Source organism: Neovison vison, chromosome 7, assembly GCF_020171115.1.
Source record: "Neovison vison isolate M4711 chromosome 7, ASM_NN_V1, whole genome shotgun sequence".
NCBI lineage: Eukaryota > Metazoa > Chordata > Mammalia > Carnivora > Mustelidae > Neogale > Neogale vison.
In genome coordinates this window covers 32447116-32473906 of record NC_058097.1, presented here as the reverse complement: position 1 = coordinate 32473906, position 26791 = coordinate 32447116, and the positions used below count along the sequence as shown (strand labels likewise).

The 26791-nt window shown below is 59.5% G+C and overlaps 2 protein-coding genes across 5 annotated transcripts in view; one reads left to right on the top strand and one right to left on the bottom strand.

Annotated features, from left to right (window-relative positions):
- Positions 1 to 762: 762 nt before the first annotated feature.
- ADCY7 (adenylate cyclase 7) lies at positions 763 to 25662 on the top strand. Of its 4 annotated transcripts, none has more exons than XM_044256183.1 (25): positions 770 to 1101; positions 2356 to 2559; positions 3633 to 3794; positions 4417 to 4566; positions 4853 to 5001; positions 5772 to 5883; positions 8508 to 8635; positions 8812 to 8970; positions 9202 to 9334; positions 12297 to 12488; positions 12625 to 12659; positions 13154 to 13234; positions 13634 to 13706; positions 15112 to 15209; positions 15984 to 16068; positions 16400 to 16525; positions 17372 to 17464; positions 18461 to 18651; positions 19487 to 19577; positions 19961 to 20116; positions 20675 to 20821; positions 21831 to 21935; positions 22162 to 22276; positions 22862 to 22986; positions 23150 to 25662. In XM_044256183.1, the coding sequence occupies exons 1-25, from the start codon at positions 928 to 930 to the stop codon at positions 23294 to 23296; spliced, it is 3231 nt and encodes a 1076-aa protein (XP_044112118.1). In that variant the 5' UTR covers positions 770 to 927; the 3' UTR covers positions 23297 to 25662. The 4 variants fall into 4 exon arrangements, with proteins under 4 accessions (XP_044112119.1, XP_044112118.1, XP_044112117.1 ...); XM_044256182.1 differs by having other exon boundaries at positions 13151 to 13234; positions 15987 to 16068; XM_044256181.1 differs by having other exon boundaries at positions 13151 to 13234.
- BRD7 (bromodomain containing 7) overlaps positions 24723 to 26791 on the bottom strand; it is a 37443-nt gene continuing 35374 nt past the window's right edge. The window contains exon 18 of the mRNA XM_044256188.1: positions 24723 to 24803. The gene's annotated coding sequence lies outside the window, so the exon portion shown is untranslated. The remainder of the gene's footprint in view (positions 24804 to 26791) is intronic.

Here is a 26791-nt window from a genome sequence, read left to right as displayed (position 1 = left end):
CAAAACTCACCAGAAAGCCCCAGTCACCGAGCGCGCGTGACCTCTGCACGAAGACCGCCAGGACAGGAGAAGGCCTGCAAACAGACCCCATGTGCACGGTCCCCTGACTTACCACAGAGGTGGCTTCCCCGAACTTCTTGAGGAAGGAAGGGTGGCTTCACTGAAAGCCGAGGGGGTAGAGACCCACGTGGAAGAAAGGCGTGAAGGCTGATCCCTGCCTCACGCCACACACAGTTTCCCGGGAATAGATTGGAGAAGTCCATGTGAAAGCAACACCATCTAACTTCTAGAACAGTGCTGTCCCGTAAAAGGTTCCAGATGATTGAAATGCTGTCTTTGCTGCCCGATGTGAGCGCCGTGAGCTGAGTGTGGCTCTTGAGCCCTTGAAATGAATAGGTCCAGTGGAACTGCTGGTCTGAATTTTTAACTTCATTTTCTAATGTAGTTAAATGTAACTTTGTAACTTTGCATGGTCACGTGTGGCTAGTGGCCACTGCCAGGGACTGTGTAGTCCTAGGAAACACGGGATGAGCTTTGCAGGCAAAACTTCAAATAGAACCTAAAAGCTAAGTTTGGGTTCAGGTTGGGAGGCGGGACCCAGGGGCTGTGAGGCATTGGCTCTGTTCTCCCCTGCTGCCCCTCCTTCCCTGACTCGGCCTGTCCAGATCAAACCCTCATCTATTTTGTGTCTCCACAGAGCTGAGGACCCCGTGCATCTGGTCAGCCCGGCCCGGATGCAGAGGAAGAGGCTGGTGGTTCTGTGAGCAGGCCTGGCAGGGGCGTGGCGTGGGCCCCACGCTGCCCATGGGGCTGCAGGCCCAGGGGACCCCTCCCCAGCCCCGCCGGCCAGGCTCCCAGAGCCCAGAGACCTAGGCCCACCGGTATCACCAGAAGGACGATCCCCGGGCCTTGGGCTCTGCTCGGGGGATGATGCCGGCCAAGGGGCGCTATTTCCTCAATGAGGGCGGAGAGGGCCCGGACCAGACGGCGCTGTACGAGAAGTACCGGCTCACCAGCCAGCACGGGCCGCTGCTGCTCACGTTCCTGCTGGTGGCTGTCACTGCCTCTATTGCCCTCATTGTCATCACCTTCGTCTGCGGGGTGAGTGAGGCGGCCGGTGGGGGCTGGGCGCTCGGCTCCACTGCTCTGTGCTTGTGAGACCTTTGGTAGGTCATGGTGGACTTCTCGCAGCCTGATGTCTGCCTCCGGCAGGTGTCCTGGAGCATAGCTGGGCCGCGGGAGGCAGGTCGCTCAATTTAATTTAATTTAATTATAAACTCTGGGGTGGTTTGAGAGATTATGTTAATTTGGCCCAGGTTAACGGCCCTCTTCTCCAGAAGGAATTTCGATTCTGCTGAAGACTTAGGGCAAGGATGGCTCCCACTTCCCAGTGCCCTTCCTCCTAGAGCCCCACTGTGGTCCCTGGGGGTCTTCTTAAGCCTGCTGTCCAGGCAGAAGCCACTAACGTCCCCCGTGACCTCAGCCGCGTCCCACCATGGCCACTGCCCATACGGGGCTGCCAAGTGCTGGAAACATGGCTAGTATGACCGAGGGACTGGGTTTTTAATTAATATAAAGTTAATCTTGAATAGGCACACATGGCTAGTACTCCTCTGTGGAACAGCAGAATTCTAGAAGAAGACCGCTGAGACTCCCCGGTGTGTAGGGGGTGGCCAGCACTCAGTAGGGGCTCTGTCCTTGCTGTCTGGATCTGTGTGCCTATACACCACAGGACATTGGTTTCTGCGTTCAGCAAATGGTTCCAGAGTACCTACTGTGTGCTGGCCACCAGATCAGCCTCTGTGCCCACGGAGCTTCGGGGTACAGGGGGAGGCCCTGCTGTCTTAGCGGTGAATCGCCTTTCCTGTTCTCCACCTGCCAGTGTCACACCTCTGTACCGTTACTCCAGCTCGTCCCCTTGTGGGGCGCCTCGGGTTAGCGCCCGCTCCTACAGTTCCATCCATCCTGTAACAGGCGGGAGCAGTGGCCTCTCCTCTAGCGGGCTGTCCCCATGAGCTCCTGGGCTGGCCCCCTGCGGGGGCACACACAGCACCCTGCAAGCAGAGGAGGTCTGATGGAGAGGGCGTGGGGAGTGGTAGCATCGCAGGGCTGGGCCGCGTAGGATCTCAGGGCTGCGCGGTGACTGGGGGAGGGTGGTGGCGGAGGCAGCCTTCCCTGAAGCGAAGGCCAAGCTTGGTGCTCAGACGGAGCATCAACATCAGCTGTGTCGGTGAGAACACAGGTGACATTGCTTGGGGCAGGCTGGACAGGCGAGCCTGGCAGGCTTCCTGGAGGGGACGGTGCATCTCACTGGAGGAAAGCTGTGGCATTTCTCTGTATGTGTGCCCTGCCCAGGACCCCTCCGGACACCAGGCTGTCCTGGGGATGGCGTTCTTCACGCTTGCCTTGTTTGTGACTCTCTACGTGCTGGTGTATATGGAGTGCCTCGTCCGGCGGTGGCTCAGGACCCTGGCGCTGGTCATCTGGGTCTGCCTCATGATGCTGGGCTACACGCTGGTGTTGGACTCGTGGATGAAGGCTGCCCCGACCTGGGCGCAGGTAACAGGGTGGGGGACCCTGGCAACCCCGAGGGGCTGGATGTCCCCAGCCAGCTGTGCACCCAGCAGTTCTTGCCCTTGCTGGAACTCAGGTCTCTTCTGGAGACAGGGCTTACTTCGGGTGTACTGGCCTGGGGCCTACCTCCGCCTATGGGCCATGACTCTGCAACAGAGGGAGGGCCCTGGGCTGATCTCGTCCCCTCACCTCCCTGCGCTGAGGAGCTGGAGGACCTGGGGAGAGCGTCCCTGTGAGTGCCTGCCTTGAGTGCTGTGCGGGGACGCTCATTTGGCTGGAAATGATACAACTCCAACTCAGGCAAAAAGGCACGAATTGGCCCATCTGCCAGGAAAGTCTCAGGGGCCAGTCCTGGGGCTCTGGCAGGATGCCGGGTCCTGATGGCCCTCTGCTGTGCTTTCCTCTGTGTCACGTCATTCCCGGCAGGCCATCCCAGGTTGGGCACGCATGCTGCCAAGACCCCAGGCTGCCTGGCCACCAGCCGGTCCCCCCAGCTGAAAGAGAGAGCCCTTTCTTAACCAGCTTGAGTCCCACTGGCCTGGCTGGTCACTGTCACCCAGTGGTGGCACCCTCTGGTGGGCCGAGGCCCAGGGAAGCTGGGCAGACGGGGGGTGGTGGGCGGGGCTGTGCTACCAGAGGCCAGCGGGCAGCCCTAGCCCTCGGGTACTCACCACGCCTGAGCAGGGAGATCCTCAGCGCTGGGCGTCGGGCGGGAACTCCTCGGGTCACGAGGGCCTGGAGTCTCGGTCCTGGGGACGCCTGGCCTTGGCTTCAGATCGTAAATCAGCTCATTGGAAACGATGGATCGTGTCGGCTGGGTCTGACCCAGACGCGGAGTTTGGTTTTTTCTTCTTCCCTTGTGTCTGTTTCACTGTCCCTCTCCGCATGGGAAAGACAGGGGCCACCCTGGGGGCAGAGGGCTCAGGATTCAGGTTTTTGGGTCCATCCCCAGAAGTCGAGAGGCGTGGGGGCCCCCCACATCCGCTGTGTCTGGGACTGTGTCTTGGCGTGGGGGCAGCGTGGCCGGTCCCCGAGCCTCCCTGCTGCCCTGCCCACAGGTGCCCTTTTTCCTGTTCATCGTCTTCGTGGTGTACACGCTGCTGCCCTTCAGCATGCGGGGGGCCATCGTGGCAGGGGGAGTCTCCAGCATCTCCCACCTCCTGGTGCTCGGAGTTCTGATGGAGGCCTTCACAAAGCCCAGCGACTGGGTGGTACGGCAGGTGAGGTGTGCGCGGGGGGTCTGGGGGCGGGGCAGCCGCAGGTCTGGTCTGGGCCTGAGGATGCAGAGATGGGTGTGGCTGAGTTAGTCCTGAGAATTCAGGGCCCCCCACCGTGGGCTAGGGAAGCCAGCCCCCCAGGCAGGGACGTGACCCACAGCCTTTCTTGGCTGGCCTGCGGTGCCCCAGGAGCTCTGGCCCTCCTCCCCACGTCCAGTGCGCTGCTGGGAAGGCCATTCCTGCCAGCAGAACCACGTTCTGACAGGGCTGGGGTTATCCCTGGGTGCTCTGTCTTGTCTCTGCATTGAGTGACTGAGAAAACAGAACCCAGAACTCTGGGCACTCATTGGGTACCCTGCCTTCTGTGATGTCCTCAAGGCCCCGCTTGGGCTCTATGGAATGATGGGCTTCTGCTTCCCTGGTCTCTGGGGCCCTGACTCTCTGGCTGCAGAGAAGGGCCTGAGACCTGATCTTAGAGTCACAGTGACTCTAGGGGACCAGCGCCCATCCGGGCTCCCATTTCCCTGCCTGCTGCCAAGGGTGCCGGCCTGAGCGTGTGGGAGGTCGAATTGGGACGGGGCGTCGGCCAGGCTGAGTGCTGAACTCGCCCTCGGCTCACCCCCAGCTGGTGGCCAATGCTATCATTTTCCTGTGTGGGAACCTCACGGGCGCCTTCCACAAGCACCAGATGCAGGATGCCTCCCGAGAGCTCTTCACCTACACCGTAAAGTGCATCCAGATCCGTCGGAAGCTGCGGATCGAGAAACGCCAGCAGGTGTGGGCCCTGCCTCCCCCTGGAGCCCGGCCCTGCCCAGCCCTGCCCGGTCCTCCCTCTCTGCACATCAGACCTTCACGGAACAGCGTGCGCCTGGGGCACGGGGTGGACCCCCAGGGCCGGCCTCGCCGCTGGGGACGTGGGAGGCTGGCTCAGGGGCAGGACGCAGGCCGGCTGAGATGGAGGGGGCCGTGGGCAGGATGGGCGGGACCAGAGGGCAGATGGAGGCCACCGGGTCGCTGAGCTTGTGGCCTGATGTCCCCCTGCCTGTCTGCACGGGGCCCAGGAGAACCTGCTGCTGTCGGTGCTGCCGGCCCACATCTCCATGGGCATGAAGCTTGCCATCATTGAGCGGCTCAAGGAGCGTGGAGACCGCCGCTATGTGCCCGACAACAACTTCCACAGCCTGTACGTCAAGCGGCACCAGAATGTCAGGTGGGTGGCCGGCTGGGCCTGCACGCGGGGTTCCCCGGGGGCGCCTGGCCCTGGGGCGGTGGGGTCAGATCAGATTGGTGTCAGTCGGATTGGAGCTCCAGTAACCCCCTAAAACGGCAAAACTCTGTGCCTAAGTATGACTTTGGGGAAAAAAGGGGTCCTTTTGGATGATTCTCAAGGGGGCCCAGGTCCCCTCGAAAGAGGTGATGTCTTCAGTCCTTGGTGAATCGAAGGGGCTATGGCCCCTTACTGGAAGGCCCCAGCCTCAGGGACCCGGAGGTGCAGGTGCTGTGAGCTGCTTGCTCTGAGCTCACGGACTCCGCAGCTGGGAGACTTGGCGCACACGGCGGCTCTGGTTTCCATCGGGCTCCAACCAGGCCTCGGTTTGCTCATCTGTGGGATGGGAGTCCTTGCAGGGGAGTGTCAGGTGTGGAGCCCAGCTCAGGGGAGCTTGGAGTTGCGTCTTGCCACGGGGTTGAGTTCTGAAGATGTGAAGAGGGAGAAGGACGTTCTGAGGCACCATTGTCCTGCGGTCCACAGTGATGGGGACTGGGACTGGCGGTTCTCAACGGCCTTACAATTCTGGGTTGCTGCCTTTTGCCTTGATGCCAAGCTTCTGGAACGTTCCTTTATCCTTATGGCCTGGAGCTTCTCTCCCATCCGTCTGGAGGCTGAGGGGTGGCTGGGGCGATTGGGGTCAGGCAGATGTTCAGGGGCTCCCCGGGGCCTGGCGCTGACCCTCCATGCCCCCCCACCCGACCCTCCCCCAGCATCCTTTATGCCGACATCGTGGGCTTCACGCGGCTGGCCAGCGACTGCTCCCCCAAAGAGTTGGTGGTGGTGCTGAACGAGCTCTTCGGCAAGTTTGACCAGATCGCCAAGGTGAGCCCGCAGGCCTTCCTCCCGGCGCCTGGTCCCTGGGAGTGGCGTGTGCCCAGGGCTGTGCTGCGACGGGCGTGTGGAGGCCCAGGCTGAGCTTCAGAGGTCAGCAACTGCTTCCGAGAGGCCCACGGTGGAAGTGAGGCCGTGGGGTGGCCACGGCAGCCCGAACCCTGTCCCCCAGAGAGTGAGGCCAATTCGGAGACTGCCGGGATGCGTGGGGGCATGCATAGGGGTTCAGGTGCTGGTGGGGGGCGGCGCTCAGGAAGGCTGCCTGGAGGAGGAGTTGTTCCGTCTCACTGCCCAAGGGCAGCAGAAGCCGGGTTTGGCAGGGAGCTGGGAAGGGCTGTGCAGGGCTGTGTCTTCCGACAAGACCTCCGGAGGATCACACGCACATTAAAGTTTGAGAAGCCTGAAGGGAGATGCTGAGAGGGAAAGGAGCAGTTCTGGGCAGAGGGAAGAGTGAGTGCAAAAGGCTGGAGGAGAAAGAAGTCTCTGGGGCCCTTGGCATGGATGTGGCCCAGCATGACTGGGTGGAGTATGAGGGGAGCCAGGTGTCGGGGGTAGACATGCAAGGATTTAGGGCTGAGGAGAGGAGAACTTGACCTGAGGATGCTGGGGAACGTGACAGGTGCTGAGGAGGGGAGGGCACTGGGTGAGGTGGGCTCCCGGGTCCAGCTGAGCAGGGAGAGGTCTGGAGACCGGCCGGGCTGGGCTGATCTCATGGTTTGTCTTCATGGACGGCACGGGTTGCGGGGGTGGCGGTGGGGGCGGGGGCAGGGGTCGCGTGCATGTGTGTGTGTGCGCATGTGCGCACTCAGTAACTTATCATGTGGTCCTGAGACCTGCCACGTGGCAGCCTTGAGCTCTGCGGGGGGTGGGGGGACGCTTGGTCTTGCCCTCCAGTTGCTCCCAGCCTGCATGCTGTGCTGTGGAGGGTAGGGGGCTGGGGGCCCTGCGGAGCACCTGGCCCAGCTTCAGAGGCAGACGGGCTGAGCGGTGGCCGCTAAGTAGAGACCCGAGGGTTAGGATTTAAGGCGGTGACTGTCTGGGCTGTGAGTAAAAGCCGACACCTGTGCCCACACCTGGGTGAGTTCCGAAGCAGCCCCCGGGTGCCCCCATGTGCATAGAATCAATGCTCAGGTCCTCGGTGGGAATGGGAAGTGAGTTCGGGCCCCACCCTCGGCAGACTTTCTCACAGCCAGAGCTAGGAGGGATGCTAGTTCTAGGAGGGACTGCTCTAGGAGGGACGGCCTCACCAGAGTGGCCTTCACATGGGGGTGACCAAATTCCAGAAGATCATTCCTGGCTGGGAGTGCCCCGGAGCACTGTCCCTCAGGGTACTGTGGACCGAGGTACTCAGAGGGCCTGTCTGGTCTGGAGCCTTCCTTCAGGAGCTTCCTTCCTTCATGACACCCCTTAAACCAGGAGGTGGAGGTTTCTGGTAGCTGGGCCATATATGGGCTATGCCTGGCTTCCAGTCTCTCATGGCCCTTTCCCTGCCGCAAAGTCCAGGGACCCTCCTTTTTCCTCTTGGTCACAGCCTTCCCTCTGTGGTAGGGGCAGGAGGCAGGCCCTTTGTATGGATAGGGAGAGGGAGGCTTTCGGGCAAGCCTCTGTGAGGGGTAGGGCTGTGGCTGGGAGTGGGCCTGGAGCTGGCATGGAGCCCCTTCTTCAGGGTCCCTAAATCCCCAAGCCTTGGTATGTGTGGCCACTTTTGCCAAGGGCTGCCAGAGGGCCTGGTGGCCACCCACAGTACTACCTCAGATGGAACATCAGATAACCTGTCTGGGCCCCTCTTCCCCTCAGGGGCATTTTCCTATGTGGCCCCAGCCTCAGTGTTTGGTTCCATCTTTCTGTTCTCTCCACACTCCCCAGACCCTGCCAGTCTGCATCCCTGGTCACTTGGCCGTTCCTCCCCTTGTCTTGTGGCACTGGTCTTCATGTCCTCTACTTACTCTACTCTAGCTGCACAGGCTTCTTGTTGGGTCTCAAACAGCTTTCTGACTACGGGGCCTTTGCACATGCTGCGCCTTTCATCTGCCTGGAACACTCTTCTTCAGATACTGGTGTGGCTTCTTCCCTCAGTTCCTTGGGGTCTTTCTCAAATGTTTCCTTTTCTGGGAGGCCTTCTATGGCCTCCTGAAGCTTCCTGTCCCCTCCTGCCCTTCATTTGCCTCCTCAGTACTTATCAGTACCAGGTATCTCTGGGTTTTATTTGTCTAGTTTAGCATCTAACTGCCACTGGCGTGTGAGCCACATGTTGTAGGGAGCTTTGTCTGTTTTGCTCACTGCTGTGTGCTGGTGCCTGGGGCAGGGCCCTGTGCTCAGTACACATTTCAACACTGCAAGACTGAATGAAGCCAGGACAGCACTCCCCCAAGGGGCACTCCGGTGGCCATCTTTAGTAACACTCACTGTAGCCCTTGGTATTTGCTTAGAGACTTCCCTGTCCCCAGTGCTTTTCCCAGGCCTGGAAGCAGCTCCTGGTGGCTGGTCACCCAGAAGGGGCCTTGGGCTAGGAAGGAGCATGGCTCTCCCTGAAGGGTGCAGGGAGGTGGCCAGCACACGCTGACCCCAGGTCGTAGCTGTGTGCCGACCAGGCTGCTGCTTGCCCTGTCCTATAGGCCAACGAGTGTATGCGGATCAAGATCCTGGGCGACTGCTACTATTGTGTGTCGGGTCTGCCTGTGTCCCTGCCCACCCATGCCCGGAACTGCGTGAAGATGGGGCTGGACATCTGCGAGGCCATTAAGTAGGTACCATGGGCGGGCGCAGGGTCCCGTTCCCATCACAGACCCCTTCTGCTTCCCAGGGGAATGTGTTGTACCTGCTTTGCAGATGAAGAAGCTGAGGCTTGGGGTGCACCTGGCTTGCCTGGGTCTCTCCTCAGTCCTGGGTGGGATGGGGTGATGGGACTGCTCTGCCCAGGCAGGTGCGAGAGGCCACGGGTGTGGACATCAGCATGCGTGTGGGCATACACTCGGGGAACGTGCTGTGTGGGGTCATTGGGCTGCGCAAGTGGCAGTATGACGTGTGGTCCCACGACGTGTCCCTGGCCAACAGGATGGAGGCGGCTGGAGTCCCTGGGTGAGGCTCAGCGGGACAGTGGCGGGGTTGGGGGCCATGGGCTGACTCTGGGCTGGGGGAGGGGGAGGTGAGGGGTTGGTCAGGGTGAGGTCAGAGAGGGGCACCATGACCTCGCATCGGGGAAGTGAGGCGGGGCTCTGGCTGTCTTGGCCCTGTGTGCTGTGCACCCCTCGGGCGGGTGCTGGCCTTCTCTGGGCTCTGCTGCTCTGACTCGGGGCTGGGGTCCCCCAGCCGGGTGCACATCACAGAGGCAACGCTGAAGCACCTGGACAAGGCGTATGAGGTGGAGGACGGGCACGGGCAGCAGCGGGACCCCTATCTGAAGGAGATGAACATTCGCACCTACCTGGTCATCGACCCCCGGGTACGAGGGGCAGTGGGGGGCTGATGGGAGCCTGGGATGTGCTGGGGAGTCCACAGAGGGAGGGATTTCCTCTTCCAGGCTGTAGAGAGGAAGGGAAGAGGCCTGTCTGGAGTGGGAGTGGAAGTGAGCTCCCCGTCACTGAGTGTGTTCCGGGCGCCACAGCTTCTCTGGGCCCTGGTGAGATTGGAGTAGCAGTAGCGCTACCTCAAGAGGAGGAGGAGCTCGCGCCAGCCAGACTCTCACCACAACTGGGCGCCTCATGAACATTCTAGAAATGATAGTCACACAGTTTATTTTCCTGGATGGTACCACTCATTTCCCGCATTTTGAAAAGACACTTTTGTCAGACTTGCTTTGGGTAAGACTGTGGAGAAGGAGGCAATGGCCAGGGGACCACCGGGCAGGGGCCTCGGGGGTGTGTCGTGGGCTCTGCCCCCTGGGGGTGGTCGCCTGGCAGACTGACACCTCCACCTGCTCGGAGGCCCTACTTTCGTCAGGACCCCGTGGGGGACGCAGCTGCTGGGCTGCTCCGAGGCTGGCGGGCCCTGGCCCTGCCCCGCGCCCACACAGCCCTGCTTTCCTGCCGTGGGAGGCCAGCTCGTCTGGCGGCCTGGGTGAATCATCCTTGGGGCTCGCTCAAGAATGTTGGCCACGAAGGGCTCTTTCCAGCTCCCTCTCGCTCTGGCCCTGGCTGTTCTCAGAGCTGGTCCGACTGCCATCTCTGGGGGTCATGGAGGGCCAGCCTGTGAGCCGCCCCGGCCCCCTGATGTTCCTCAGGGATAGGAACTGCCCAGGAGCCTCCCCTCCCCGGCCATGGGCCATGGATGCTGAGTTAGCATCTGGGGAAACTCTTCCTGAGGATATCGGGGCTGTGCCCACCCCACAGTTATGGAATACAATCCAGCCCCTGCCCCTGTACCCCACAGCTCTGGGCCCTGCCCTTCCTTCCCCTGAGGGCCCTTCACCCCAGCCGCTGTCCCCCTGCTGCCCGGCTCTTCGTACCGCAGGACCCAGGTGCCAGCACTGCCTGCAGCACTCTCCGTTCCCTTACGAATGCTTCTGTTTATTTATCCTCTTTGCTTGTTCATTGTCAGTGTGAGCTCCCCGTGGGCAGGCTCAGGGCAGGGGCACCTCTTCTCTAGGCCGTAATCCCTGCACCTAGAGTAGCGCCTGGCCATGGAGCAGGGGCTCCGAGAGCGTGTGACCAGCAGAAGCAGAGCCCCAGGCCCACAAGGCAGCGGCCAGCACGGCTCTGAGCCCTTGCTGGCAAGGCCACCTGCTCGGCAAGGCCGCTGCAGGACCCGTGGGCAATCAGTTTCTGACCAACAGCGAAGACGTTTCTAGCATGAGTGTTTTGTGTCGGATATCACCAGGCATCCTATATTTTTTCCAGCAACCCTACCTTCCCCGTCTTAGTTGAATGTCACGGATTCGCATAGTTGAGAATTCCAAAGCCCGAAGGGGGTGTTGTGGACAGTTTCCCTCACGACCTTGTCTGCAGCCGCGTTCCCTGCTGAAGGACACGGTATGGGGAGTTTCCCTTCCACAGAGAGGCCGATGTCCGTGTGAGGAGTGGAGAGACTCTCACCCGGCCTCGCAAAGCTGAGGGTGGCGTGCCCTGTGCCCGGCTGGTACCTTTCTCTCTTCACCTGATGACACAGTCTGGAGACCCGCCCTCCTGTGTGCATGGAGGCCCCCGCACGTGCGCCCGGGTTGTCGACACAGTGGCCCTTCCCCAAGTCTGGTCTCCCGGGGCCCACTTTGGCGCCTTTTCCCTCAGAGCTGATGGGTCTTTAGTGCACATTTCCTGCACAGACCCTGAACTTGAGCGGCTGGGGGCTGCGGGGGCGGAGCTGCCGACCTGTGAAGGGGAGACGGACAAGGTGACTCCAGGGTGGGTGGCTCTCCATGGGGCAAGGCACAGTCTCAGGACCCCGGGACTCTCATGGAGGCTGCGTTCCAGCGGGTCCCGTGGACCAGGCAGACAGGCGCACCTCAGGGTTTAGACGTGTTTCTGTCCTGAAAGGAGGCTAGAAGTTTCCAGGAAAGCTGCTGCCTGTGGCTTGGAGAGTGTTTGCAGCCCTAGATGCCAGGCCTTGTGGGTGTTTGCAGAAACCCGAGGGCACAGGGACTCCTGGAGGGCGGGCACCTTCAGAGGGTAGGGGACTTGGAGATGGTTCGAGCCCGTCTCCTGTGGCTTTGGTGCTGTCTCTCTTCTCTCCTCCATTTACAGTCCTGCCCGCCGTCCCCAGCAGGGGAAGGTCCCCTGCAGTTGCTCATATGGCCAGGGGGTGGAGGGGGCATGGAGCAGGTTGGGCCTCACTAACACCCCCTCCCTGACACGGCACAAGGCAAGCAATGGTCCCTGCTGTGGTGTAGGGGCCATGCGAGTGGAACTCTCTGGAAAGCTGCCCAGGAGGTGGGGCTGGACTCTCCCTTGGCCGGTGAACCCTCCGGGTTCCCGGCCTGTTCCCCTCTTCCTCCAGCTGCTCCTTCAGGAAGGACGTGTGCTGGCCACATGTGGGTGGGCTGGGTAGGACGTTTGCAGCTTTCCTGGGCGCTGTCTCCCCAAGATGTCCCCACGGGGAGAGGCCAGTGGGCTCTCAAGCCCCAAGGGGGACAGTGTCGGGCCCCACAGAGCCTCACGGGGTTGGCAAGAGCTTAGGACTTGAGCCCAATCTTTCCCTGGAGAGGTGTCTGAGGGGCTGTGCGTAGTTGTGTGTGATCCCCAATTTCCTGGTCACCTGGGAAGGACAGGCCCCCAGCCGGGTACCCTGTAGCACAGCCTATGAGCGCACTGGGCCGCAGCCGAGGGGTTGCAGCGTTTCTGCCCTTCTCTCTTTCCAGCAGCCCGGCCAGTGCTCCAGGCAGTGGGGCATTTCATGGGGAGCAGGATGGGCGCGGGGGGCCTTCCTGGGCTGAGAGGGAAGGGGAGGGGACAGGCCGTGTCTGTGTCCTGCAGAGCCAGCAGCCGCCCCCGCCCAGCCAGCACCTCCCCAAGCCCAAGGGGGACGCGGCCCTGAAGATGCGGGCGTCTGTGCGCATGACCCGCTACCTGGAGTCCTGGGGGGCCGCACGGCCCTTTGCACACCTCAACCACCGTGAGAGCGTGAGCAGCGGCGAGACCCCCGTCCCCAGTGGGCGGAGGCCCAAGGTAGGATCCTGCTTCCCGGACTGCTCGGTCCTTGCCTCCTGTGTCTGAGGGTGCGGGAGATGAGAGACCCAGTCCCAGGACAGACTTTGGGGGTCCCTCTTGGCAGAATAACTGTCCCCTCTCCCTTCCCTTCCAGACCATTCCCCTGCGGCGCCACCGGACCCCTGACAGGTACGTGCACTGTCTCCTCCTGTCAGCTGTGGCCTGCCTTCCTGGCCAAATCCTGCCCCAATTACCCCCTTCGGGCCCACTTCCTCCAGGCAGGCTGCCCTGACTATCCTCTGTCCAGGAGTGCAGCTCGGAGGGGCTGTGGCTCAGAATCAGAACTTCACGATCATGGAGCGCCTGTGGAGTCCCCACTGTGACAGGGGTGGTGGCGTGTGTGGGGAAGCCTGCGGGTGGAGGGCAAGACGCCTTCGAGGGCCGCCCTCTGCTCCCGGCTGGGCTGGCCAGCCAGCTGGACCTGCTGCTTGATGCTGGGCGTCCATTTACCCTCTTTGGGCCTCAGTGGGACCTACCTATCCCTCAGCCCCTCCACATGCGGTTCTGGGGCCTCCCGCGGGCATCTGGGCACCCGGACTGGGGAGCCATTTCACATGCACTACTGCCTTTGGGCAAGGGGGCGAGGGCCTGGGGTGACACGGTTCGGGTTTGTGATCCAGGAGTTCGTCCCCCAAGGGGCGGTCGGAGGATGACTCGTACGATGAGGAGATGCTGTCGGCCATCGAGGGGCTGAGCTCCACAAGGTGGGACCCGGAGGCCTCTGTTTGCCCTGTCCCCCCTCGGGTGGGGGTTCCCCAGTCGGCCGTGCCCCCCTTGTGCCTGCGTACCTGGTGGTCCAGCTCCGACTGTGTCTGTGGTGGCTCCTAGGTCCCCCTGATGAGGCCTCCTGAGAGTGGACTTCTGTCCCCCCCACCCCTCCCCCACCCCATCTCCCCTACCCCTCCTCCCTTCTCCTGAGGAAGGGCCCTGCCCACTCCCCCCTTCCCCCACCTCCTTTCCCCCCCCCCCCTCCCCATTTGCTCTCTACCCCCGCCCCCCACCTCCTGAGGGTGGGTCCTCTCTCTTCCCCTATCTCCTCCCAAGGGTGGGCCCCCAATTTCCCCAGGCCCTATGCCTCACTGCCTGTGCCCGCAACCCCTCAGGCCCTGCTGCTCCAAGTCCGATGACTTCTCCACCTTTGGGTCCATCTTCCTGGAGAAGGATTTTGAGCGAGAGGTGAGGGTCCCCCAGCAGCCCCAGAACAGGGGCTCGAGGCCTGGGGTGGGATAGAGGTGCAGGCCACGGGGCAGCCGACGCTCCACGTCTGTCGTCTGTTTGGGGAGGGTGGTGGGGAATCACCCCATCTGGCTAGGGCTGGCTTGGACCCTCTTCTGTTGCCCTCACTCCGGGACCTGACGTGTCCCACTTGGGTTTGGGAGACCTTCGCTCCCCTCACAGGCTAGAACCTCAGCCTCAGGGGCTAGTGTGCACCTTAGCCTGGTTCTCCCTTCTGGCTGCTACAACTACATGCTTTTGGGCCGTAACACAACTGTTTACTTACTTATTGAGGACCTACTGGTTTCTGGCTGTGTCTTAGGCACATATGTATGTCCTTGAAACCTCATATAGCTGGACAAGGTGGCCCCGAGAGGGTGGCCCCAGGCCACAGAGCTCTGGTGCTGGGACCTCTTTCCCCTCTCAGCCTCCAGGATTGGTGGTGGTGGGGGGTGTCTTTCTCTGGCTGGGGCTTCCTGAGTCCGGGGCTACCTCGGTGAGGAGCTTGGGGACTGAGGGAAGCCTGCCCGGCAGGCCTTCCAGCAGCTGTGTGACTCCGGGCAGCCTGCTGGACTCTCTGAGCCCCAGTCCGCTTACCTGTGGCAGCACGCCCCCCGCCCCCCGCCGGCTAGCTAGGAGCTTAGGCCTGGCCTTACTCCTGGGTTTGGGGGAGGACAGACCCACCACCAGCCCCAGAGCTCAGATTTGGTTCCTGTCCACAAGCTTGGGGCCATGGGCTTCTCAGGCACCTGGGAAGTAGAGTCAGAGACCTGGGTTGGGTGGGGGAGGGGAAGGGATGGGTTCTAGGCCTCAGGGAACCAAATGAAGGTCCTTTGGTCATGATGATGCCCCATCATCGCCTGGAACTCAAGGAAGGTGTGAGGTGTGTTTGTTTTTTTAAAGATTGATTTATTTGTCGGGGCGCCTGGGTGGCTCAGTAGGTAAAGCCTCTGCCTTTGGCTCAGGTCATGATCCCAGGGTCCCGGGATGGAGCCCCATATCAGACTCTTTGTTCAGCAGGGAGCCTGCTTCTCCCCGCTCCCCCCACCCTGCCTGCCTCTCTGCCTACTTGTGATCTCTCTCTCTGTCAAGTAAATAAATAACATTTTTTTAAAAAAATTGATTTATTTGTTTGAGAGAGAGAATGTGCACATGATCGAGAGGGGGGAGGACAGAGGGAGAGGGAGAAGCAGACCCCTGCTGAGGGGAACCCTGAGGTCATGACCTTAGTTCCTGACCTGAGCTGAATGTTTAACCAAGGGAGACACCCAGGTGCCCCCAGGGTGTCAGTTTTGGTTAACAGGAGCTGGGGTGGGCTGGGAGGGGGCCGGAGTGAGTGGCCCTGACCGTCCCTGTCGCCCCCCAGTACCGCCTGGCACCCATCCCCCGGGCCCGCCACTACTTTGCCTGCGCCAGCCTCATCTTCGTCTGCATCCTGCTGGTCCAGGTCCTGATCCTGCGCAGGTCAGTTGGGCTGGGCGGGATGCGTGGGCCCACTGGGGTCGGCCCAGGGCCCCCGGAAAACCTGCGTGCGCTGTCCGACCAGCGCGAGTTGCTGGTGCTTTGAGTTCAGTGACCTGAGCCCTGGAGTTCCAGAAACTGGATCAAGGGCTGGGCCCCCACCCCGGGGCCATCAGTGCTTGCTTTTGATTCCATTGGAAGTGCTGGTCCTGTCAAGATGCAGGCCTTCCCTACGGAGAGCTGTGTGGCCCTGTGGGCACGTGGCCTGAGGCATTTGCTGTCCCGGAAGGACAGGCTCCCAGAACCGTAGCCACCGCCAGCTCCCTCTTAGATGTGGGAAATTGAGGCTCAGAGGGCTTTGTGCACTGTCTAGGTGCACGGCCCCTGCTGGTGGGGGGTGAGCAGGGCAGGTCACAGGGAAGGAGTAAGGTCAGCTATTGGTAGATTCTAGAAGGGTGGTGAGGCCAAGGGATCCTCTAGGATTAGGGTTTAGGATGTGCTTCGTAAAGACGAGACAGGAAGAAGTCCTCCTGTCTGTACTTCCGTGCTGGCTGTGGGTCTGAAGGCTCTTAAATCCGTACACCAGGCCTCGGGGGTCACGAGTCGGGCAGCTGGACCACGGTTCTCAGAGAGCCCCTTTGCTGTGTGTAGAAGGGGGTTGGGGGAGGAGGCGGCCGGGAGCCGGACAGTTGGGGTCAGGATCGGGGGGTTGGGGAGCATGCCTGCATCTTGGCCCTGGGCAGATGGCCCCTAGAACGAGGGTTTTCTGCTCTCCAGCAGGGCTGTTCTCGGTTTGTCCTTCGGGCTGGTGGCCTGTGTGGTGGCGCTGGTGCTGGGCCTGTGCTTCGCCCATGAGTTCCTGGTGAGTGGGAGGCCCCTGGCTGGGCCCTGACCCACTGGCCCTCTGCGCCCCTCCTGCCCAGGCGACAGTTTGCAGAGTGCTTCTCCCAGTGATTCCACCTTCCTTGGGCTGCTGGTGGTCCCAAGTGGCTGCAGCTGTCCCCAGGCTCTGAGGGTGGGGACGTCCCTTCTGTCTGTGCACCCCATGGGTCCTGAGCTCTGGGCACGGGGCACAGTGTGACTGCGGACCATCCCTAGCGGAGCTCTCGGGAGCCCCCACATCTGCTGGGCACTTGGACCAAGGGGTCCTTGTCCCTGTGTTGGCGCGGCCACCTGACCCCACGACTCCACAGAGGTGCTGCCCGGCCCGAGGGGTGTTGCAGGCCATCTCTGAGAGCGTGGAGACCCAGCCCCTGCTGCGCTTGTCCCTGGCCATCCTGACTATTGGCAGCCTCCTCAGTGTCGCCATCGTCAACCTGGTGAGTTCTGGGGGTTGGTGGGGACAGTGAGCCCTGGGGAGGAGCCTGCCTGCCTGTGTGTGCTTCCTCGGGGGAGGGAGCCAGTCCTTGACCCTGGGCACCTTCAGGCTCTCGAATCCCACAGTCCCCCGCCTGAGGGCTGTGTCTGGTATAGCTCTGCAGGGCCCTGGGGGCGGGCTCCCCAAGGTCCCTCGAGGCCCGCCTGGGCTCCTTCCCTTTCGCTTTTCACATGAGGACCTGGGGCCCCCAGAGAGCTGATGTGGCTGCGCCCCCCAAGGACGGGATGTCTTGAACCATCGGTGTTCTTGGCTTCCTCTGCCTTCTTCATCCTCCTACCTGGCGAGGCCGTGCCTTAGTCTCTCTGAGACTGTTCCTCGTGAGGGGCGAGTGGCCCCAGGCACTGGCTGGGACTTGAGCCCCTGCTTCTCAGGCCTGGCTCGTGTGCTCAGTGCTGCGGACAACATGTGTCCCTGCTGGTCCTCCCAGCTCTGACCTCTTGAGTCAGGGGCTCTCTGTGGCTCTGAGACCCTGTGTTACCTGGGGAGAAGGGGGCTCACTGACCATGCTGATCCCTGCCCTCCCCCCAACCCCGAATCGGCCTCCGTTGCTCTGGGGGCTTCATTTTGCAGCCTCCTCTGCCCCAGACCCCTCCCCACCGCGAAGCTGATGCCGTGGAGGAGGGGCGGGGCGCTCTGGCCACCCCTGGAGCGGGCCTGGCAGGAGATGCCCATGGAGGCCCGTGGAGGCCTCGGGCCCCTGCCAACCCCTGGCCCCGCTCAGCCCGGGAAGGTCCTGGAGTCCCAGGTCCCTGGGCTCCCCACTCACAGTGACCTGTCTCCTCTGTAGCTGCTGATGCCTTTCCTGGCCCCAGAGCTGCCTGCGGGCAACCAGACGAGCCCAAGCCCAATGGATGTGGGCAACATGTGTGAGCCCCTCCTGGTGAGTGTGGGCTGGGCTGGGCCCTGGTTCAGACCCCTGGGTCCTGCGTGCCCTGAGATGGCCCTGCTCTTGCACAGTGCTCCTCCGGGGAGGTGGAGAGAGTAAGGCCCAGGCAGGTCCAAGGTGGCCTGTGGTCCTGGAGGACACAGGGGCTTTGAGGCTGGTGTGGCTTCATCCAAGGTGTGAGGGCAGGAGTACCCCATGCCAGGACTTGTCTCCTGACAGCTCACCTGACAGCCGGCCCTCGGACGAGGAGGGGCCCGGAGAGGTGGACTGGTGGGCCTCACGGGTGCTGGAGCCTTGGGCAGGCCGACAGCAGGAGCTGGGCCTGGGGATCCTGATGGGTGGCAGTGGAGGGCTGGGGGACTTCAGGGGGCCGTGGTGAATTTCAGGCTGGTCTCTGCTGGGCGGGGGCTAGAGAGGGGACAGGGAGAAAAGCTGAGGCACGCAGTGAGAGCGGGGGCGACATCTGGGATGTAGAACCAGAGAGGGGGTTTGATCTAAATTGGGAGAAGCATGAGCGCCAGGAAGGAGAGCTTGGTCTCTCTTTTGGGGGCAGTGGGGAGCCAAAGCATGATCTTGAGCAGGAGAGTAACCTGGGCAATGATGCCCTTTGGGAAGGGCAAGCTCGGTTGGGCAGAACTGGAGGTGGGAGGCTATTGGGTGTGTGCACAGCGCTGCCCTCTCCCTTGTCATGTCTACAGGCTACTGCAGTTGCGGTTACTTCTGCTTCTCCCTTCAGTGAGTTTACCTGCCATAAGTAGAAGTAAAAATGCAGGGAAAATAGCGCGATGCTCCAAAGTTCTAGATTCTGTTGTCTGCTCTTTGCTAAGAGAGGTCACTGAGGCAGGAGAGCAGTGACCCAGGTGCTCGGAAGGTCTCAGCGCTGGAAGGGGACTCAGAGGCAGCAAGCCGGCCCTTCAGGCGCGCCCCCTCCTGGTGACCCTGGGTGCAGGCGCTGCTTCCTGGTGACGGACCCCTCCCCCCAACCCCCAGTATTACACCTGTAGCTGCATCCTGGCCTTTGTCGCTTGCTCGGTCTTCCTGCGGATGAGCCTGGAGCTGAAGGTTGTGCTGTTGACCATGGCCTTGGTGGCCTACCTGGTGCTCTTCAACATCCACCCGTGCTGGCGGATGGACTGCTGTGGCCTCGTGGCCAACCTCACCGAGACCAACGGTACCCTCAGGTGGGGCCCGAAGCACCCCCAGTCCCACCACCCGTCTGTGCTCCGTGGGATGTCATGCTGCATTTGCTCCGTGCTGCATTTGCCTTTGCAGTCCCATCTGGACTGGACTCCCGGGGGGGCTGGGCTGGCAGGTGGCACGGTCTCCATTTTCCAGAAGGGGACGGGATGGTCCCAGGTCTACACTCAGAGCTGAAGAGTGGGACTCATTTGCATGTTCTCTGGGGGATACCCTGAGTCCCACGGAGGCTTCCTGGGTCCTCCGGTGTCTATGCCATTCTGGGGGTGTGGAATGGGGCGGGGGCTTCAGCTCTAGGCCGCCCCCCCTCCTCGAGCCATGTCCCAGATCTCCACAGAATTCTGGAAAGAACAGTTGTTTCCAGCCTGTCCCTGGACAGGTGGCTGACCCCTGTGGCGTGGGAAGGGACACTGTGTGGGTGCCTCTGGGGGCACTCCGCCCCAGGTGGGTTGAGGAGAAGGGCCTGGCTCCCCTGGAATTTGGGGACCCAGAACAAAACCTGCCCCCAGGGGTCTGCTGGCAGGGGCAAACTCCTTCCGCCGAACTCTATGTCCCGGACTTGGAGGCGTGCTCGGCGGTCCCTCACCTGCCTGCAGCGTTTTTCCTTCAGACTCTGGTGTGCCAGCCGTCACTATAGCGCCGCCTCCCCGCCTTCCAGTCAAAGCTTCTTCTCTTTCCAACCCATAGTGGCCTGTCTAGTGTCTGTGCCCGGAGCGCAGAAGTCTGTCCCCCTCTGCCTCCCCGAGCCCCGCCAGCTGGGGCACCTGAGGGGCGGCGGGAGCAGGAGTGACTCCAGCCTCTCCCCTTTGTGTCCCGCAGCTCCCCACCGTGTGTGTGGAAGGACCCGAAGGTGATGATCAACTTCTACCTGGTTCTGTTCTACGTCACCCTCCTCATGCTCTCCAGACAGGTAGGGCCAGGGAAGCCCCGGCGGCCCGTGCTCAGCGGGGAGACACGGCTGGGGAGGGGCAGTGTGGGAGACAGTGCACAGCCCCCTAGGGAAGCCCTGGTCCCCAGGGTGGTGGCCCCCGAGTCTTTACCTCCCCTTCCCTCAGGACACCAGTGACATTTGGTCGCATGGGTCACTTGCGAACTGAGCCAAGGCTGACTGGGATTCTGAGGCCACAGGGAGGTGGCCGTTGAGCTGGTGACATTTGCCAGGGACGCAGGGTAGAAGCACTGAGGGGCTGGCTCAGCAGGTCCTGGGGCTGCTCGTGTGTCCCGCCCGCAGCTCGGTGTCCTCGCGTCCCCGCTCACGATGGCCAGGACACCGACGCTGCCTGCTGTCTGCAGATTGACTACTACTGCCGCTTGGACTGTTTGTGGAAGACCAAGTTCAAGAAGGAACATGAAGAGTTTGAAACCATGGAGAATGTGAACCGCCTTCTTCTGGAGAATGTCTTGCCTGCCCACGTGGCCGCTCACTTCATTGGTGACAAGTTAAATGAGGTGTGCTGGCAGGGGCTGGCTCGCCCGGTAGGAAGAGATGGAGGGTATGGCTGTGGTTGGGGGCCTGCACTTTCCGGGGCTGTAGTTTTCACCCATGTTACGGGGCCGTCCGGTGATGCGTGGTTTGGGCATCGGCTGCACGTCCAGGCCTTGGTGGTCTAGATGGTCCATGCAGATGAAAACGTGCATGTTTCACAGGTTCCGTGCAGCAGCGTTTTACAGAAGAGGGGACGGGCCCCAGGGCTTAGGATCCAGACCTGACTGTGACCTTCCCTCGCCCCCCTGGCGCTCAGCGTTAGCCACAGGACCCGGGGTAGCGCAGAGCCAGAACCACTCTGAGCCTGAACTGCCCCAACCAGGGCTCAGAATCTTTTTTTTTTTTTTTTTAACAGCCCCCAGAGAGGAGCTCAGGCGTAAGACAGGCCAAGTGACACTTGTGTCACGCCCCCCTCCCCTGAAAGTTTAGTGGGCCGGGCCGAGGGGCCAAGTCCCTGTGCTTGCCTGTCTCCTCCCCCGGGGCGACTGGCACAAGGGCATCCTCTCCCCACCTCCATTCAGGACTGGTACCATCAGTCCTATGACTGTGTGTGTGTCATGTTCGCATCCGTGCCGGACTTCAAAGTCTTCTACACGGAGTGCGATGTCAACAAGGAGGGGCTGGAGTGTCTGCGTCTGCTGAACGAGATCATCGCCGACTTCGATGAGGTACACATGCGTCTTTTTCCTTGTTTCCTTCCATAAGCACTTTGTCGTCTTCTCTGTGCAGGCAGCAGGCTAAGGTCAGATTTAGGTCCTTGAAGGAGGCAGTGATCCCCTTATCTGTGGCTTGTGAGCCACGGTCAGCCACGCTCTGGCAGATGACCACCCCTCGACATACGGCCAGAAGGTCTGTAGTGGCCAGACACCACGTCACAGTGTCCCCGCCCTGTGCCGCGCTTCATCTCATTACGAGGAGGAGGAGGCATGAACACAGCACAGGAACATGTTTTGAGAGAGGGACCATCCACGTCACTTGTTAGGGCATGTGAGAAGTCATGCCTGACTTCTCTCCACTAAACCTCATCACAGGCAAGCTCGTGGGCGAAGGAGCACACGCCGTGCGGGGCTCGGGACCCTGCGGTGCGTGGCAGCCACTTGGGTCTGGGAGTGGATAAGGGGGTCTGCTGTAGTTTGAGTCCCAGCGAAGTCCATGCTGCCAATTTTCCAGAAGAAGTCCATCGGTTTGGTTTTTTTTTTTTTTTTTTTAAGGATTTACTTATTTTAGAGAGAGAGCACAGAAGAGGGGGCCAGGGACACAGGGAGAGGAAGAGAGAAAATCTTAGGCAGACTCTACCTCAGCACTGAGCCTGATGTGGGGCTCGATCCCAGGACGCTGAGATCATGACCTGAGCCAAAACCAAGTCAGATGCTTAACTGACTGAGCCATGAGGTGCCCCTGGATTTCATTCTTAGCTGCAAACATTCGATGTTCTGGGTAGGTGCTGTCGGGCTGCACTTGCTCCTTCAGAACGAGAGTCCAGATGCGAGGGCCGGAGTAGGGAGAGTAGGAGAGAACCAGAAACCTCGTCCCTGCATGGACTTGGGTGTCCACTCACGGCAGCGGGGGGGGGGGGGGAGGGGACGGGGGGCGAGCGTGAGAAATGTTGGCATTAGGAGCAGCGGCAGGAGGGACCCCACCCCTTCTCAGACCTCAGGGTGTCCCTTTGATTCACAGCTGCTCCTGAAGCCCAAGTTCAGCAGCGTGGAGAAGATCAAGACCATTGGCAGCACGTACATGGCAGCTGCAGGGCTCAGCAGCCCCTCAGGGACCGAGAACCAGGTACTGAGCTGAGCTGGTGGCCTCCTGTCCCAGTCTCACATCAAAGGGATTAAACAGGTCCCAGACCAGTTCCACCTCACCTGACATTGGGGGGGGGCACCCCTTCCTGCCCAGTCCTATGAGGAAGGGCAGAGGACCTCAGGGGTCAGCCTGGGGTCACCCAGTGGAGGCCAGAAGGTGGGGCACGGGATCCCCCGGCTCCCGCACGCAGCGCCCTGTCCCGCAGGACCTGGAGCGGCAGCACGCGCACATCGGCATCATGGTGGAGTTCAGCATCGCCCTGATGAGCAAGCTGGATGGCATCAACCGGCACTCCTTCAACTCCTTCCGCCTCCGTGTCGGTGAGGGCCCGGAGAGCCGGCTGGGCCGCTGGGGTGGGAGGCAAGGCCCGTGGCTCCGGCGCACCTGCGCTCAGGTCTGACAAGGCACTGCACTGTCCCGCAGGAAAGGTTTGACAACTCCCTCTTGTCTTACAACGCTGGCGACGAGGCAGTTATTTTGGTTTGCACTGTTTATAAATTTACCTTTAAAAGTTTTGAGAGATAGGAAGAGAACACTACGGAAAACTGAGAACCCCAAATCACCTTCTGTAAGTCTTAAAACATACTGAGAACAAAGCAAGTTATTAATCTAACTACTGGGTGTTAGCTAACAGGGCTGGTGCTCAAAGCCCGTTTGTTCTGTGTTGGGAGATGAGCAGATGCTAGGAAAGTGCAAACCTCAGCCCGATCGCTCAGCGAGCAGTTGGAAGAGGGCTGCCAGGGGCCAGGGGAGTGCCGCTCCTGCCCCCTGAATGAGAGCTCCTGCCACGGGCTTGGGGAGCTCTCTCCAATCCCCACTTCAGCTGTCAGTGCTTTCTGTGGCTGCCAAGGAGAGAGCCCGAGGCTCAGCCTCTCTGATACACCAGCTGCAAATGTCCCCTTCAGGCATAAACCACGGGCCCGTGATTGCGGGAGTGATCGGGGCACGGAAGCCTCAGTATGACATCTGGGGAAACACGGTCAACGTTGCTAGCCGGATGGAGAGCACTGGAGAACTTGGCAAGATCCAGGTACAACTCAGCTGGGGCCCCTACGACCACAGGGGGACCCGGGCATTGGTTAGCCCTGATGTGCTCATGTGCAGACACATGTGCAGTATGGGGTTGGTTCTGCCTGACCCCCAACAGCAGGTGTCCTTCCTGCTTCCCATGACGGCCGTCCTCTTCCTTTCAGGTTACTGAAGAGACGTGTGCCACCCTCCAGGGATTAGGTTACTCTTGTGAGTGCCGGGGACTGATCAACGTCAAAGGCAAAGGCGAGCTGAGGACTTACTTTGTCTGTACAGACACTGCCAAGTTCCAAGGGCTGGGACTGAACTGAGGGCTTCTGGCAGGTGCAGAAAATGCTGGAAGTGGATTTCCTTCCCCGAGGCAAGCCAAGGGGAGCCCTCAGCCCCATGCCAGTCACAAAGGCATTCCCGGGGTTTGGCTGTCAGTACCCCGGCAGATGGCTGTGCGTGGCTTCCTTGGACTTGTGCTAGAGGATTTCTGGGAAGGCGCATCAGACCCCAACCCGAGGCGACCACAGTCTTGCCATGCACAAGCAGCCAGGCCTTCCGTGCCATCTGAGCCTGCAGAGCAGCCTCTGGACCGTGCCGACTGGCTCGCTCGTGCGGGTCAGCAGCTCAGTCCCCTCGGTGCTGTGGCCATCTCCCATGCGCCGCACGTACCTGGCCTGGCCTGCGAGTGTACAAGCATGACCTGTCTTTTCTAGGAACAGAACTAGGACAAGTCGTCTAGGATGGGTTGGGCAATCCTTGCTCCTTAGCCGATCAGCCACAGGATTCTCCATTTCTCACGCAGGCGTTCCAGGAAATAAGAGCTGAAAAGGCTGTTTTCAATCTGCGGTTTTATGCAGTAGGGAGGAAAAACCACAGCGGACACTTGCTGCCTCTTGTCATCTCAAGCAGGTGTCTGTTTTAAATGGCTGTATTATTAGTGGAGGTTTTATTCTTTTTAATGACTTCCCTAGATGCTAGACGAAGTCTCTTCCCTCCAGTGTGCTTTTTAACCCTAGACATGGCACAAGAACCTATCGTCTAGTGTTCGTTTCTGGATTGGCCCAGCTGGGGGTGGTGTGGCCCTGAGTGCGGCTCCCAGCAGGAAGGCAAGCAGCGGTAGCCCCGGAAGTCAGGCACCGCCTCCTCTCCCCTCCCCGACCAGTCCGGCCTGTGTGGGCGCTCCCCAGCAGCCTTCCGCGGAATCTTAGCTTCTGTGGTGGAAAGGAGTGGAGTCTGCAGACAGGATGCGGGCCACCTGTAGCGCTTCCTTCCTTTTCTTTAGTCCTCACACCTAACTTGAAGAGCTTCAAAATGAAAAACACCTACTCCACGTAAGCGTGCGGAGGTTGGCCATGTGGGAAGCCAGCCTGCTCGGAAATGCTGGGATGGTCTTGCTCTGAACCGCAAGGATCAAGGGCAAACTCGAAAAGCCAGGTTTGTGAGCTGCGTCTCTGCGCTTCAGCTGTCGAGAATCACAAGTCGGCCTGAGTTATTTCAAGGTGAGAAGGAACCGAACCGCCCCCTCCTTTTGCTGGATCAGCTTCGCTGCTTCCTCACCAGAGCGTGCCCGGGGTTTCTCGCCCAGCCGCACTCCACTACAGAGCAGGATTCCCAGCTCCGGGTCCTCCGGGAACCCCCTGCCATTCCGGGAAATCCTGCACATGGGAGACTTCAAAAGCGGATGCGGGGCTGCAGCCAAGCACAGGGAGGACTGCAGCTGACCCCGCGGTCTGCTCAGACCCTGGTTGCGGGCTTGTCGTCTCTGAAGGGGCTTACCTGGTCTGCCAGAGGGGCCGGGTGTGCCAGCACCGCGACACCTGCGTGTCACTAGAAGAGAGATGAATGAGGTACAAGAACTTGCCATCCAAAGGGATTTTATGGCAAAAATGCTGTTAAGGGGAATAATCTCATTTAAAGACTGCTTTTCTGCACCAACTTTTCATATAAAGGAACGGTTTCTGGTGAGTACCGCACTGTGACCCATACACTTAAATCGGCAGCGACCAGGGCCGTGCAGCAGGGCTCCCCTGAAGAGTTCAGGAAGGTTCTGTCACAGATACGATATGGATGCATGTAGGTGTGCTGGGGATCTCTGAGGCGGGCCTACTTCTACCCTGGCAATATTTGAGTTACTTTTATCCTTCAACAACAGAAATCCAGTCCAGTCTTTTATTTCTAATTCAAGCACGGTGCTCTGATAAGCACATTTTGGAAGTTCTGAGTTTCTGATGTGCCGACCACCATGTGGGACGGACCCTAAAAAGCACCTGCTGTCACTTTTGTTCAGTGTGTTTTCCAGGGGCTGGGCCCTTTCCTCACAGGCATCATTCTGTTTTATGATAGGACAAGTACCTTTTCCAACATTGACCTTTCCTAGGGACCATGGGGCGGTGTGAAGGTGGCCTCCCCGACTCCAGTGAAAGTCACACCTGAAGTCTTCTGGTTTACTCATTAAGAAAATTTCCTAACAGAAGATCACTGAGCACAGCATACATGGTGTATATAATAGGTCATGTCTAAAACCAGGTTTTGAGAAGGTACATATGAATAACTAGGAATTATTCTGTATACTGACTATTTATAGATCTGTAACATTTGTTTCAAAATGTTATACTTCATTTTTATAAAGTACCAGTGTTTCTACTCTGTTTAGCCTTTCATATATTAAATCAGCAATTTGGAAAAACAATGTCCTAAAGTGTTTTGAATTTCAGTGTTTTCTTGGTCTGCTTGAGAAGATTACTGCCTAAATAATAATTGAAAGATTAAAATTAAACTCTAAAAAAGACTTGATAAAATACATAACAATTTTGAAGTTCTTTGGGCATATGGTTTTCAGTAGATTTTTAAGACTGGGTTGTGTTGGAGAATCCGTTTTCCTTCACCCCACTTATTCTTACTAAATGTTCATTTTCAAAGTCAGGAAAATAAAAACAGCTTCAGCCATGGGGCAAGGGAGTCTTACAGGGGCTCCATAAAGCCCAAGTCAGGTTCCCTGAAGCAGGCTGCCGTGTGGTGCCTGGTTAGGGAAGAGGACCACATGTCTCCCAGTCTCCCACTCCATTATCTGCTCAAACAGCCGACCTTTGTATTTCAGATAAAAGTAGAGGACTCTCAGTTCAAGGGACATGCTGAGGCACAGGTGGCCTGGGAGACACAGTAAACAGAAATGTAAACTTTCTTTAAGTTCTGTGATTTCCTTTCTTATTTAGCTTCTTTTATTATGCTTCTAAGTGACCCTCTCAAAAATGGAAAAACTAAACCAAACAGCACAACTGGACAGGTTAGTGCTATGAAGCTCCTGGTGTGATTTTTGGGGGGCTGGGAACAGGAAGAGTGGCATAGGAGAGGTACCTCATCACCTCATCCTTCTACAGGAGGACAGCATTCCCATCAGTTATGCCAGGGATATGCACTTAAAATAATCTTAGAATCTACGAATATTTGTTTTCAGTGTAATGATGGAAAATCTCACCGGATAGGGATTTTAAAGAACCATCTGAGCTCTGGTCCTGTCTGTATGCCTTAAGGAAAGCGGCACTGTCCCTATTCTGACTTAACTGTGCCCAGGCCCACTCGGGATGGCAACAGGTCTGAGTCCATCCTATTCCTTTCTCATGAGGCCCTTCTTTAGATAAATCATCTAGGTGAAATCTGGTAAGTCAGGAACTATTTGGTTGTGATTTCTTTAATGAGTTTTGACAAATGTGGAAAAATGAGGGAGTTCAGTTATTTGGGGGGACTTGCTGCCTTTTTTTTTGTTTGTTTTGTTTTAAGATTTTATTTATTTATTTGACAGATCACAAGTAGGCAGA